The sequence below is a fragment of the Harmonia axyridis genome, chromosome 7 (assembly GCF_914767665.1).
Source record: "Harmonia axyridis chromosome 7, icHarAxyr1.1, whole genome shotgun sequence".
NCBI classification, from domain to species: Eukaryota; Metazoa; Arthropoda; class Insecta; order Coleoptera; family Coccinellidae; genus Harmonia; species Harmonia axyridis.
In genome coordinates, this window is record NC_059507.1 from 1,730,958 (window position 1) to 1,744,484 (window position 13,527).

A 13,527-nucleotide genomic window follows, 5' to 3' on the forward strand; every position below is an offset into this window, starting at 1 on the left:
AATAGTGCAATTTTATTTAGAAAATAATGGTTCTGTGCGGAATACGTACCGCGCACTACGTCCATTTCATTTTGTTTAGCGATGAAGCGCACTTAAGGTTGAATGGCTACGTCAAAAAACAGAACTGCCGCATTTGGAGTGAAGCTAATCCTCAAGTGTATGTCGAAACACCGTTTAATCCAGAAAAACTGACTGTTTGGTGCGCTTTATGGGCTGGTGGAATCATTGGTCCGTACTTCTTCAAAAACGATGATAGCCAGAACGTTACAGTCAATGGTGATTGGTATAGAGCCATGATTACTAACTTTTTCATTCCTGAATTGAACAACCATGATGTCCAGGAGCTGTGGTTTCAACAAGACGTCGCAACATGTCACACAGCTCGTGTCACAATCGATTTATTGAAAGACACGTTTGGTGACCGCCTAATTTCACGTTTTAGACCTGTGAATTGGCCTCCAAGATCTTGTGATTTAACACCGCTAGACTACTTTCTGTGGGGCTATGTAAAGTCATTGGTGTATGCGCATAAGCCACAAACCCTTGACCATTTGGAAGACAACATTTGCCGTGTTATTGCCGATATACGGCCACAAATGTTGGAAAAAGTCATCGAAAATTGGACGTCCAGATTGGACTACATCCGAGCCAGCCGTGGCGATCATATGCCAGAAATCATATTTAAAATGTAATGCCACAAGATTATCTTGCGGATAAATAAAATTCATGTCAATCGAATAATCCATCGTTGTTATTGCAATTTAAAGTTCTATAGCTCTAAAAAAAAACACCCTTTATTTCTGAAGGCTGCATACTTTTTTATCCCCGATATTTTCTTTCTGTTGCAAATAACAAAAATTCCATATTTAATTATCCATAATTCTTTTCAGGACGGAAGGAATGAAAGGACAAATTCTCATGAATGATTCTCCCAGGGACATTAGCCGCTTCAGAAAATTATCTGCCTATATTATGCAAGATAATCAGTTACACGGTAATTTGACAGTGGATGAGGCAATGAATGTGGCTGCCAAGCTGAAGATCGGCAGCAAAAGCCGCACAGAAAAGGAGAAAATTGTAAGTTGAAGGTTTCCGCCTATAATTAGACGATTGCAGAATTCTAAAACTGCTTTCACGTCTATTTTATTTCCATGCAGTTTCTCATTAATGGTATAGTTAAAGAGGGAATTTTATTATGTTTTCAATAAACAGATTATTTTTGCTTCGGGCTAATTACACAATTTTTCGAAATAGTACTTTCTACCTATGTTATACAGGGTTAGAACTACACTGCGCAAAAAATTAACGCACATTATGGAAATCTCAAATTTATTCTACAACTGAAGGTGTTCTCAATGATAATTATTTTTATCAGAATTGTGCATGCATATGTTATCCACTTTCAACGTTTTTTTTCAATACAGATGTTTTTTCCCAGCATGAATAAAAAAAGATGAGATCAGATTTTGAATGTATTGGCTCCATTCTGAAATCAGTTGCAAATTAGCACTCAGAAAATAAGAAATCGCCTCAGAGAATATGATTTAAGGCCTCGTGTCGCGGCAAGAGGCCCAGCTCTTACCCCAGCCCATCGAAGGGCGCGTTTGGATTTTGCGAGAGAGCATATCCATTGGGAAGAGGCTGATTGGGAAAGAGTTCTCTTCACAGATGAGTCTAGATTCTGCCTCTACCATTGTGATCGACGTTCCCTTGTATACAGACGTCCACATGAAATGTGCTCAGTGCAATTTCCTGAATACTAGGTACTGGTTTCGGGGGAGGATCGATTATGGTATGGGATGGAATATCTTTGACTGCTCGCACAGACCTAGTAGTCGTTGATAATGGAGCTTAAAATGCTGATAGGTATATAAGGAACATTCTTGAAGAGCTTGTAGTGCCATTTGCCCCATACATTGGTGAAAATTTCATTTTTATGGACGATAATGCCAGACCCCATCGTGCGCGCATCGTTCAGGAGTACCTTGAAAAGGTTGAAGTCTCTCGAATGGAATGGCCAGCAAGAAGTTCAGATCTCAATCCGATTGAGCAGGTTTGGGACAACCTCAATAGAAGGCTGAGAAGTTCAGAAAATCATCCAGCTACTCTTAATGACTTAGGAATCCAACTCAGAGAAATCTGGAAAGGATTAGATCAGAACATTTTAAGATCACTCATTTTGAGTATGAACCGTCGTTGCCGAGCTGTAATTAACGCAAGGGGTGGAAATACCAAGTATTAAATCACTTATCAGCATTCCAGTATTTTGAAAATTGTTTATTTCTCTTCTTTCACTTAAGATACGGTGAAATCCTGAATTTTTCTTCCATTTAATGTGTCTTGTTTCGTTCAAAACCTTCCCGAGAGAACATAAAAAATAAGTTATAAAGTCAATGTAGAGTTAACTTTCATTAAAATTGAGATTTTCAGAATGTGCGTTAATTTTTTTGCGCAGTGTATATTGAGGTTTAAGATGCAAAACAGGAAGTTGGTTTACTGGCGCAAACTTTAGATTTAAGGGAATCTCAGAAACGAAGCAAATCCAAGCATATGTTCTTATGAACTTTTTTTAAAACAACCTAACGAATCCCCTTCTGAAGTTTTGTACCTTGTATAATAAATGACATTTTTTTTTACAGATAAACGAAATTTTGGACACCCTAGGGCTGATCGACCACAGGAGAACGATGACCAGTGGTCTCTCCGGAGGACAGAAAAAAAGGATGTCGATTGCGCTCGAGTTAGTAAGCAATCCTCCTGTGATGTTTTTCGACGAGCCAACCAGCGGACTGGACAGCTCTTCATGTTTCCAATGCATATCTCTACTGAAAACCCTGGCCGCTGGCGGCCGGACCATAATCTGTACAATCCACCAGCCTTCCGCTCGACTCTTCGAGATGTTCGACCAACTGTACACCTTGGCCGACGGTTACTGCGTGTACCAAGGTTCCACGAAACAGTTGGTGCCGTTTTTGGGCACCCTAGGCCTACAATGTCCCTCCTACCACAACCCGGCCTCGTACATCATCGAAGTGGCTTGTGGGGAGTACGGAAACCATATCAGAAAATTAGAAAACGCCATCGGCAACGGTAAGAACGATATCAGGGACGGGATGGCCTTCCCAGACTTGAAAGCCGTAGAAGGGCTCAACAACACGAACGAATGGAACAATGGTAACGGAAATATCAACCCACCTGTGTACGGTTTCAACGAAAACATTGCCGTTGATAAGAAGATTGAAAAGAGCGGTAAGTTATAATGAGTGTTTATTCTATAGGATAATAATAATCTTTATCTATTCCAATTGAATTATATATTCATTATTCAATTGTTTTTGAGCAATTAATAGTATCTATTAACAAAAAGCGTGAGTTATAATAACTCACTTCTATAACTCACTATAATGAATCGGAAAAGATGGATCTGTGATTCTATACTTCTCTGCTTCTATTCGATTGGCCAAAAGGGGACATTCCATTATTGTTATTGAAGGGAGGAATGTCCGAGGGAATGTCACTTTAATAATTTTGTCGTTTTCAAATTAAGTTGATATTTAATTATTGTGAATGTTTTGCTGAAAACGATTAATTCAGATAGTGAAGATGAAATATTATATAAGTATACATTTCCAAAAGACAAACAGCTAATGTTACCATAAGAATTACTTGCCCGAAAGAAATATAAAGGTGTTTGTATCAGTAAGATCATTAAGTCGTCGTTTACAGGGAATATTTTTTGGTATATTTTGATGTATTTTTATAGGCAACTATTAAGGTTTTTCAATATAGTTCTATGTCTGTTCTCTGTACTGGATTCGAGCTAGCCGAAGCTAGTTCGATTGTGATTGGTGATACTAAGTTTCCATCCCTCTTGTAGTCGGGATCGAGAACATATGTTTATTTCCCGTTCCTTCTGTCTATATTATAAGTCTGTATTTTTTTCTTAGTATTTATTGATATAGTCGTAGATAAAGTATAGTATTCAACTTGCGGTAATGGTCATAACTCACTTGATGAATTACAGACTTCATCTGCGTGAGTTATGACCTACATTACCGCTCGTTGAATAATATACTATTATTCTCATAATCAATATATGAACAATACATGAGAAGAGAACACGTCACAAATAACAATATTCTAAGAAGTACTGACAAAATATTCTTGCAAATTGTATGGTTCTTGATTCAACAGAAACTCAAAAGCCTTCCTTTTAAACTTTCTCAAATCATTAATTGACCGCAAAAACATAGGAAGAGAATTGAAAATTTTCATACACATGAACTCGACACTCTTCTTGCTGAGAGTGAGTCTGAACAGTGGGTACAAGTAAGGCTGGGTGTGTATGGTATATATACACTGTTATTTTTTATAAAAAGAAGACATCGATATATGTATAGGGCAGACACAGTCAGCAATCCACACTCCCTGAATTTTCCTCGACAAGTCTCCCTGTATTTAATTTTTAACATTCTTCGGAGAGTAGGTTTCTGAACCACAAAAATCCTATCCAAGTTGGAGCTAGACCCCCAAAAGATAATCCTATATGACATGACTGACTGAAAGTTGGCATAGTAAACAACCTTGAGAACTTCCAGGCTCACATGCATTCTTGGAGAAAACAACGAGAATTAAGCCGTTGCCAGTCTTCTGCTAAGCTGCTCGGTGTGCTCATACCACTTTAGATTCCTGTCTAAATAGATAGCCAGGAACTTAGATGGTTTGTTAATAATGATATTTCCACGTTTTATTATTGATTCTAAGACTGCACTGGTCACAACTATAAAAAATGAGATTAGGAACGCTCACAACACTATTGCGGTTCAATCTTCAGCACACATGTATAAAGCTCGTAATGAAGTCACTGAAGAAGAAAATTTTACATTGAAATTGGTCTATTTCCAGTTGAATGGAATGCTTCCTTGAAATTTGAGAGTTTTTAAAACTTGCTGAATCTTCAAAGAACTTTAAATACACACAAAATTTTGGTGAAATCTGGGCATGTATAGATTCTGATTATCTAATAATCTTCCAGTAATAAAGGGTGTTTTTTTTTTAGAGCTATAGAACTTTAAATTGCAATAAAACAACGATGGATTATGCGATTGACATGAATTTTATTTATCCGCAAAGTAATCTTGTGGCATTACATTTTAAATATGATTTCTGGCATATGACCGCCACGGCTGGCTCGGATGTAGTCCAATCTGGACGTCCAATTTTTAATGACTTCTTCCAACATTTGTGGCCGTATATCGGCAATAACACGGCGAATGTTGTCTTCCAAATGGTCAAGGGTTTGTGGCTTATCCGCATAGACCAATGACTTTACATAGCCCCTCAGAAAGTAGTCTAGCGGTGTTAAATCACAAGATCTTGTAGGCCAATTCACAGGTCCAAAACGTGAAATTAGGCGGTCACCAAACGTGTCTTTCAATAAATCATTATTTTCGAAATAAAATTGCACTATTTGCAAGCGTTGTTTAGGCGTGAGTCTATTCATGATGAGTTGCCAAACCAAACTGAGAATAAATCACTTGACAGCTGTTAAATCGGTTGCCATCTTGAACAGTAATGCCAACTTAAAGTTATATACCTCGAAAAAAAAACACCCGTTACAATCCTCACAAAATTATGTTTTTAATCTAAATGATTTTGCCAATACACAAACTTAGCCAAGATATTTAGAGTCGTAATGAAGTCATTGAAGAAGAACATTTTGCATTGAAAGTGTTCTATTTCGTATTGAATGCAATCTTTTCTTGAAAATTAAGAGTTTTTTAAAACTAAATTCAGCCTCTCCTTACACATTGGTTAAACCTCCCTACAAATAAGCCAAAGAATTCCTAACAAATCAGTCTATGTTTTCAATCTAACTAATTTTGCCAACTAACAAACTTAGCCTAGATATTCGGACCCTGAAACTCTAGCACATTCAGTTCAACAGTTATTGTGTATTCGACAGCCGGCTTGACGTACAGAATTGATTTTTACTATTCAAAATAATTTTTGGTTCAAAATAAAAACAAAATGAAAATTTTATTTTTTTCTTTCAGTTGCACCTATAGCAAACGAAAAGGAGAATGCCACAGTGGAAACAACTCTCCTCGACGAAGTTGTACCCAAAAACCAGCCCCGTTATGGAAATTCCGAATTCCAACAATTCTTCATCATCCTCAAACGTGCTTTACTCTTCAGTAGAAGAGATTGGGTAAGTCCTTACTTTTCAAAATATCTTTTCTGAAAATATTAATGTACGTTTTTTTTGCAGACTCTTATGTACCTCCGATTGTTCGCTCACATCCTCGTGGGTATTTTAATCGGTGCCCTTTACTTCAAAATTGGAAACGATGGTGGAAAAGTTTTGAGTAATCTTGGATTCTTGTTCTTCAACATGCTGTTCCTCATGTACACATCGATGACCATCACAATTCTTTCGTTCCCTCTTGAAATGCCTGTTTTACTGAAAGAACATTTCAACAGATGGTATTCCCTGAAGTCGTATTATCTGGCGATAACAATATCCGATATACCTTTCCAGGTCAGATACTCTACAATTCTTTTTATTGTCTTTATTTGTATTAAACCAGTGTTTTAATAACTCTTTATTCTATTTTCAGACTGTGTGCTGCGTTCTTTATGTAACAATTGTTTACTTTATGACATCACAACCTATGGATTCGGCAAGATATGGCATGTTTTTGTTAGCTTGCCTTTTGGTATCTTTTGTAGCTCAGAGTGTGGGTCTGGTCGTTGGTGCTGCTATGAATGTACAGGTAAAGATTAAATTTATTCACTTTTTGGTGTCTTGTTGCATTATAAGTGATTTTCGATTTTAAAAGGACCGTAAAAATTTCAATTGATAAGCTTCAAATATCTTAATATACATAATTTTGAGCTGAAAATTTGCATATCGGGGTTTGAGACAATGATCTTTCTCCCTAAAATATTTTCAGATCTCTACAACTTCCGGTTATACCGGAAACAGACTTCTACTTCCTTATTTCAAATGGCACACCCAGTATATCATTCCTTCATTAGATAGCTCTTTTTATGGCAATTTCGGCAATATGCCATACCTTGGGAAAAACTCAACGGTTCATGAGTTATTGGGATTCTTATGAAAAAAAAAGTGGCGATAAGGACTCACATTTTTTTAAATATTTCAGCTGAAAAAGCTTCTTTCGAAAAAATTTTTGTCTTTTTCGATTCCGCAAATACATAGTATAATAAGACTGTTCGCGGTTTGGGCCAAAAATGTACAGGGTGTTTATAAGAGAATCATGAACTTGGACAACTCAAATTCATTAAAACTCAAGATTTTCAAATTAGAACCTATATTTTTTATTATTTCAGTCGATACTACGTCCAAAAATAGTGGGTGTTACTTAAGCAAACCCTATACCTAAAATGAATACTTTAACTGTTATCGAGGGAGAACTTTAAATGAGTAAAAACCGCTATTTATAACTGTGTGGAGTAGTCTGCGATTCCCGAAAAACACAGAAAGAAACTAAAATTCGATGTTTTCATAACTAAATTTGACATATCAAGAATTGTAATGAATTATTCGTAATTGAAAATTGTATTGGTTTATGGATTTCTCAACAATCCCAACAAAAAATTAATTAAAATTCATGAAATGTAAAATTTAGTTATCCAAACATCGAATTTTAGTTTCTTTCTGTGTTTTCCGGAAGTTATTAACAGTTATTAACACAGTTATAAATAGCGGTTTTTCCTCATTTCAAGTTCTTTCCCGATAACTGTTGAAGTATTCATTTTAGTTATAGGGTTTGCTTAAGTAAATCCCCACTATTTTTGTACGTAGAATCGACTGAAATAATAAAAAATATAAGTTCTAATTTGAAAATCTTGAGTTTTGATGAATTTGGGTTGTCCAAGTTCATGATTCTCTTATAAACACCCTGTACATTTTTGGTCCAAGCCGAAAACAGTCTTATAATAATACGTATTTGCGGAATCGAAAAAAAAAAAAAATTTTCGAAAGAAGCTTTTTCTGCTGAAATATTCAGAAAAATGTGAGTCCTCATCGCCGCCTTTTTTCATAGGAATCCCAATAACTCATGAACCGTTGAATTTTTACCCAAGGTATGGCATGTTGCCGAAATTGTCATCAAAAAAGCTATCTAATGATGCAATAATATACTGGGTGTGCCATTTGAAATAAGGAAGTAGTAGTCTGTTTCCGGTATAACCGGAAGTTGTAGAGATCTGAAAATATTTTAGGGAGAAAGATCATTGTCTCAAACCCCGATATGCAAATTTTCAGTTCGAAATTATGATTAGTTTTCCATAAACGTCTAATAGGCCATCCCGGTGAATCACCCTGTAGTTTATGTTCTAATTTTTTTTTTTTTTTCAGAACGGCGTTTTTCTTGCTCCTGTTATGTCTGTACCTTTCCTACTCTTCTCTGGATTCTTTGTATCGTTTGATGCCATTCCGATTTATCTCAGATGGATCACTTACTTATCGTACATCAGATATGGTTTTGAAGGAACGGCCCTTGCCACTTATGGTTTCAACAGGACAAAACTTGAATGCAACCAAGCTTACTGTCATTTCAAAGATCCTTCAACAACACTCGAGGAACTAGACATGCAAAATTCCCAATATTCTCTCGACATAATTGCTCTTGTTGTTATATTCCTTATTTTGAGGATAGCAGCCTTCTTATTCTTAAGATGGAAACTGCGATCCAATCATTAATTTTACGACTGAAATTAACACTATATTAGGATGTAGGTTTTTTGAAGGTGACAAAAGGTTTATTTATGTTTGGTAAAATTAGATAAATTACATTGTAGGTCCTTTTGATAATAACCTTTTCAGACATATTTTTCATAATAATGTTGATACCTTAATTTTTTATTCAATGTTGCAAATTTTTCATTGTTGAATGATGACATAACAATCAGAGATGCTAAGTTATAAGGAATTGAATTATCGCGTTGTATTTTCTACATAGGTTTAGTTCTTGAGATTTGTTTGTGTGATAGAATGTTAGGTAGGGCTGTGATTGAAGACAAAAATGTTATTTATATACAATTCCGAACTTGCCTGATGAATATTTTGCCAATTTTATGATATTTCAGAGCCAAATCGTATATTTGTGTTTTTATATAAAAAAAAGTAACACATTTGTAAAATTATTGATGATTAAATATATATTGTAAATTGGAACCAGTACAAGTAAAAAATTTGAAATAAAGAGTTGTCTCAATTATTTTTAACCTTCTGATACTAACGGGTGTTTTTTTTTTCGAGGTATATAACTTTAAGTTGGCATTACTGTTCAAGATGGCGACCGATTTAACACCTGTCAAGTGATTTATTCTCAGTTTGGTTTGGCACTTCATCATGAATAGACTCACGCCTGAACAACGCTTGCAAATAGTGCAATTGTATTTCGAAAATAATGGTTCTGTGCGGAATACGTATCGCGCACTACGTCCATTTTATTTTGTTTAGCGATGAAGCGCACTTCTGGTTGAATGGCTACGTCAACAAACAAAACTGCCGCGTTTGGAGTGAAGCTAATCCTTAAGTGTATGTCGAAACACAGTTACATCAAGAAAAACTGACTGTTTAGTGCGCTTTGAGGGCTGGTGGAATCATTGGTCCGTACTTCTTCAAAAACGATGATGGCCAGAACGCTACAGTCAATGGTGATCGGTAAAGAGCCATGATTACTAACTTTTTCATTCCTGAATTGAACAACCATGATGTCCAGGAGCTGTGGTTCCAACAAGACGGCGCAACATGTCACACAGCTCGAGCCACAATCGATTTATTGAAAGACACGTTTGGAGACCGCCTAATTTCACGTTTTAGACCTGTGAATTGGCCTCCAAGATCTTGTGATTTAACACCGCTAGACTACTTTCTGTGGGGCTATGTAAAGTCATTGGTCTATGCGGATAAGCCACAAACCCTTGACCATTTGGAAGACAACATTCGCCGTGTTATTGCCGATATACGGCCACAAATGTTGGAAAAAGTCATCGAAAATTGGACGTCCAGATTGGACTACATCCGAGCCAGCCGTGGCGGTCATATGCCAGAAATCATATTTAAAATGTAATGCCACAAGATTATCTTGCGGATAAATAAAATTCATGTCAATCGAATAAGCCATTGTTGTTTTATTGCAATTTAAAGTTCTATAGCTCTAAAAAAAACACCCTTTAGAAACCCTTTCATGATAAGTTTGGGAGATACTTCTATTGCAAAACTTTATTGTGTAAACCACAAACTTTTGAAATTATAAGTATATAATCACCCTTTCATCTAAGTTCTAGTCATCCAACATCAAAATAAACATTTTACTTAATGAATATGATCTCCGTAAGTGTCAGTTATGTATTTTTTCGTATACAGGCTGAACAACTCAGGTCGTAGACCAATTCCAAGCCCAATGCAGGGCATTTATTATTAATTCATCCACCATTTATGTAATTTACCCCAGAAACGCATTTAATCATTCTTCCAGTTTAAAAATCTTGTGATAAGTTTGGTTGGGATGTATCAAAAACCTTTTTTGTGCATACCCAAACTGTTGAAGTAACTATGTTATTTCTGCATAGTTCATTGAATTATAAGTGTAAAATTACCTAATAACCAAGAATGACAAATTCTAACGAATTTCTAGATATCCAAGTACCAGCATAAACATTTAAAAAATATATGATTTCCATAAGTGTCATCTATGTATTTTTTCACCAATAGACTGACGGATTCAGGATAGTTACCAATTCCAAGCTCAAAGAAGGGAATTTATTATTAATTTATCCACCATTTATGTAATTTAACCTAAAATGCATTTAATCAATCTTCCAGTTCAGATAAAGGTTGAACCTTGATTATGTGAAATTCCCAGTATTTCTTTATTTCATGTTCTGATTGTTCGATAAAAATTTGTATGAATGAATCTCATTCACCTTGCTCATCAGTAACAATATTTTTTGTTATATAATAATAAATCTTAGGGTACTAAATAAAACAAAAATCATTGTGAAAATTTTTATTTCTTAAATAAAATAAGATTAATTCTAAACCATTTACATTAAAAGAGATAAACCAACAAAATATATAATCAAAATATTATGGCAAGTACTGACATAAAAGTTTATTCAACAGTTTCTTATCAGGTGTTTGATCATTTTCTAGTATACACCCTAAAAGTTTAGGCACATTTAAAATATTACCGCTAATAATTTTCGGATATAAAGTTTCGGTTTTATTGGAACAACTAAATAATAACCTTTCACTTATGTACTTGCCATAATACGATACATAACCAACTTCAACATATTCTTGAGAAGATGTGGAAAACATTTGAATTGATAATCGTAAACTTTCATTCTTTTTCAATTTATCTGGCTGCAAATAAACCAATCGATAATGCCATCCCAAACTATCATACAGCTCAATAATAAGCTGTGTCAGATTCTGAAATTCTTGCCAAGCATCATCCTCAACAATCGCTAAGAAAACATTCAATACAGATTCCTGATTTAGATTGAAGAGATTATCATTAGTCCTAATATTTCCATTGTATGATCTGCCATAACAAAAATATTTAAGTGGAAATATAGAATAAGGAACAACGTGTTTTGCAAAATATGCCATGAAGGCATAAGTAGATGCGGAACCAGTCAGATGAAGACGACACAATTCCTGTACCACCTCATTTTTTTTGTTTAACTCATGAATAGTTAGAATCTCATTATTACCAATAACATTTGTTCCACAACCTTCAACAATAACACTTCGAGTAAAATCAGCATTTTGAAATGGAATGAATTGTGCATCAATAAGTCTATGTACAAAATAATTAGAAATTGCTGATTCAAAACGAGAAGCTTCAGACTTGAAAAAACAACCCCATCCTTCAACAAGTTTTATTAAATCCAATTTTATGGCAATGTCTATATGATTTTGTGACATATAATTTGGTTTTTCCAGGTATTGATAATGGACTTCGTCTGTTTCTGGTGTTGACTCATGTAAATCATTAGGTAAGTTTAAGATTGATAACATCACATTTTCTTGTAGACCTGTGAGAAATTCTTTCAAACTCTTAAGTTCTTCTTTAACCACAAACTTATGAAGTTTTAATTGATTTATTTTGTCTGTATTTGTTGGATTTTTGGTGAGATTATTATACAAAGTATTTAATTCATCTCTTGTTTCTTCAAGAATGATTTTTTTCTCTTCTACAGTTTTAAAAAAGAAGAAACGTTTCTTGAGTTTTTCAAGGTTGATATTTATACCTCTTTTTTGGAGATTCAGAGATAATTCGTCTTCTCTAAATATTTTAGAACAATCAATTTCCGGGTGAACTGCAACAAACATATGTTGGGCTTTTTCTCCAGTTATATAAAGAGCCGATTTAATATTTCTTCTAACATGGTAAAAAGTAGCATTAGCAAATAATAGTTTTGAAATTGTATACATGGTTATGACATTAATCACTATCTATTATCATGTTCCCCTCAATAGGCTTATTGTTCTCCTCAATAGGCTTATTAATATCCTCTGGCTTCAAAGGTTTTTGAGTTTCAATTTTTCTTTTTTTAGGATCCACCCAATCACCAAAACCTGCTGCTCTTAGAGAGTCTTCAATAGTATACGGTTCAAGTTCCAAAGCTTTTAATCTTCGTTTATGAGTTTTCGTTCTGAAGTGATCTTGCAAAGCATTTTGATGAATAAAATATCTGGCACAATGAACACAGTAATGTTGAGCAGCGCCTGTCTTATCATAATCTACTGCTTGGTTAATTAGTTTTCCAAATCGTTCTGTACTCTTGATGTCCTCATTGATCTGAAAACCAATTGAAAATAATGTAAGAAAATTTCACTAATAGTCAAGAAATACTGACTATTGTATGAATTTAAGAATGAATCTATCGTAACAATATTTTAAAGTTCAATTGACATATACAATTGATATTGACAATATTTTGAAATAATTATTATTTTTAAACACTAACAATTCACAAATAATATGAATGGTTTTATTACACAACTGACAACTTGATCTTCTATTAATAACCTCAAATAATGATAGAAACTGCACGTGAATGTCATACCTCGTCCAAACCTTTGGTCCTCTTTTTAGTTCTCCATCCTCTCTTGAGATGGGTATCCCCATAGTGCATCTTCTTTCTTCTTTGCCTAGTCATATTGTATTATCGATTATAACAAACACCAAAAATATAATCCACAAATCCACCAAAATTTTTAAACCTATAACCAATTTCAAATGAATTCACAGAACAGAAATTAGCAGGCATAGCAAAGAAATAATATAAATTGATTCTTGTACTTTATAGTCATGATTTTCTTCAGAATAATGAATTGTTTTTTTCGTTTTCGTCAGTATTTTCCAATTTATTCTAAATTTATTCACTAGCTAATCTAAAAATGGTTGAAAACAATATACACTCTGTGAATGTTTGCAATATGCAAAATATATTTATAAAATATATATATTTAGTGTT

General features: G+C 34.5%; 3 protein-coding genes across 4 annotated transcripts in view; 1 reads left to right on the forward strand and 2 right to left on the reverse strand.

Annotated features, from left to right (window-relative positions):
* Positions 1–9,233, forward strand: part of LOC123685426 (ATP-binding cassette sub-family G member 4) — a 32,447-nt gene extending 23,214 nt beyond the window's left edge. For both annotated transcript variants that reach the window (XM_045625119.1, XM_045625118.1), the window contains 6 exons: positions 891–1,077; positions 2,640–3,249; positions 6,057–6,211; positions 6,272–6,541; positions 6,621–6,776; positions 8,387–9,233. In XM_045625119.1, coding sequence (XP_045481075.1) covers positions 891–1,077; positions 2,640–3,249; positions 6,057–6,211; positions 6,272–6,541; positions 6,621–6,776; positions 8,387–8,731 — 1,723 coding nt within the window. In that variant the 3' untranslated portion in view covers positions 8,732–9,233. The remainder of the gene's footprint in view (positions 1–890; positions 1,078–2,639; positions 3,250–6,056; positions 6,212–6,271; positions 6,542–6,620; positions 6,777–8,386) is intronic.
* A 1,797-nt stretch (positions 9,234–11,030) lies between these two features.
* On the reverse strand, positions 11,031–12,481 carry LOC123685428 (serine--tRNA synthetase-like protein Slimp). The gene has a single exon (XM_045625121.1). It carries the CDS (start codon positions 12,479–12,481, stop codon positions 11,126–11,128), a length of 1,356 nt encoding a protein of 451 aa, XP_045481077.1. The 3' UTR covers positions 11,031–11,125.
* Positions 11,031–13,323, reverse strand: LOC123685431 (zinc finger protein 593 homolog). The gene is made up of 2 exons (XM_045625122.1): positions 13,117–13,323; positions 11,031–12,848 (listed from the first exon to the last, which is right to left on the reverse strand). The coding sequence occupies exons 1-2, from the start codon at positions 13,207–13,209 to the stop codon at positions 12,492–12,494; spliced, it is 450 nt and encodes a 149-aa protein (XP_045481078.1). The 5' UTR covers positions 13,210–13,323; the 3' UTR covers positions 11,031–12,491.
* Positions 13,324–13,527: the final 204 nt, after the last annotated feature.

What these genes read in the sequence shown, in the direction of transcription:
- LOC123685428 (XM_045625121.1), bottom strand. Translation starts at nt 12,481, where the DNA reads ATGTATACAATTTCAAAACTATTATTTGCTAATGCTACTTTTTACCAT.
- LOC123685431 (XM_045625122.1), bottom strand. Translation starts at nt 13,209, where the DNA reads ATGACTAGGCAAAGAAGAAAGAAGATGCACTATGGGGATACCCATCTC. An exon ending in GGACCAAAGGTTTGGACGAG is followed by an intron (nt 12,849 to 13,116) that starts GTATGACATTCA and finishes ATTGGTTTTCAG; the next exon opens with ATCAATGAGGACATCAAGAG.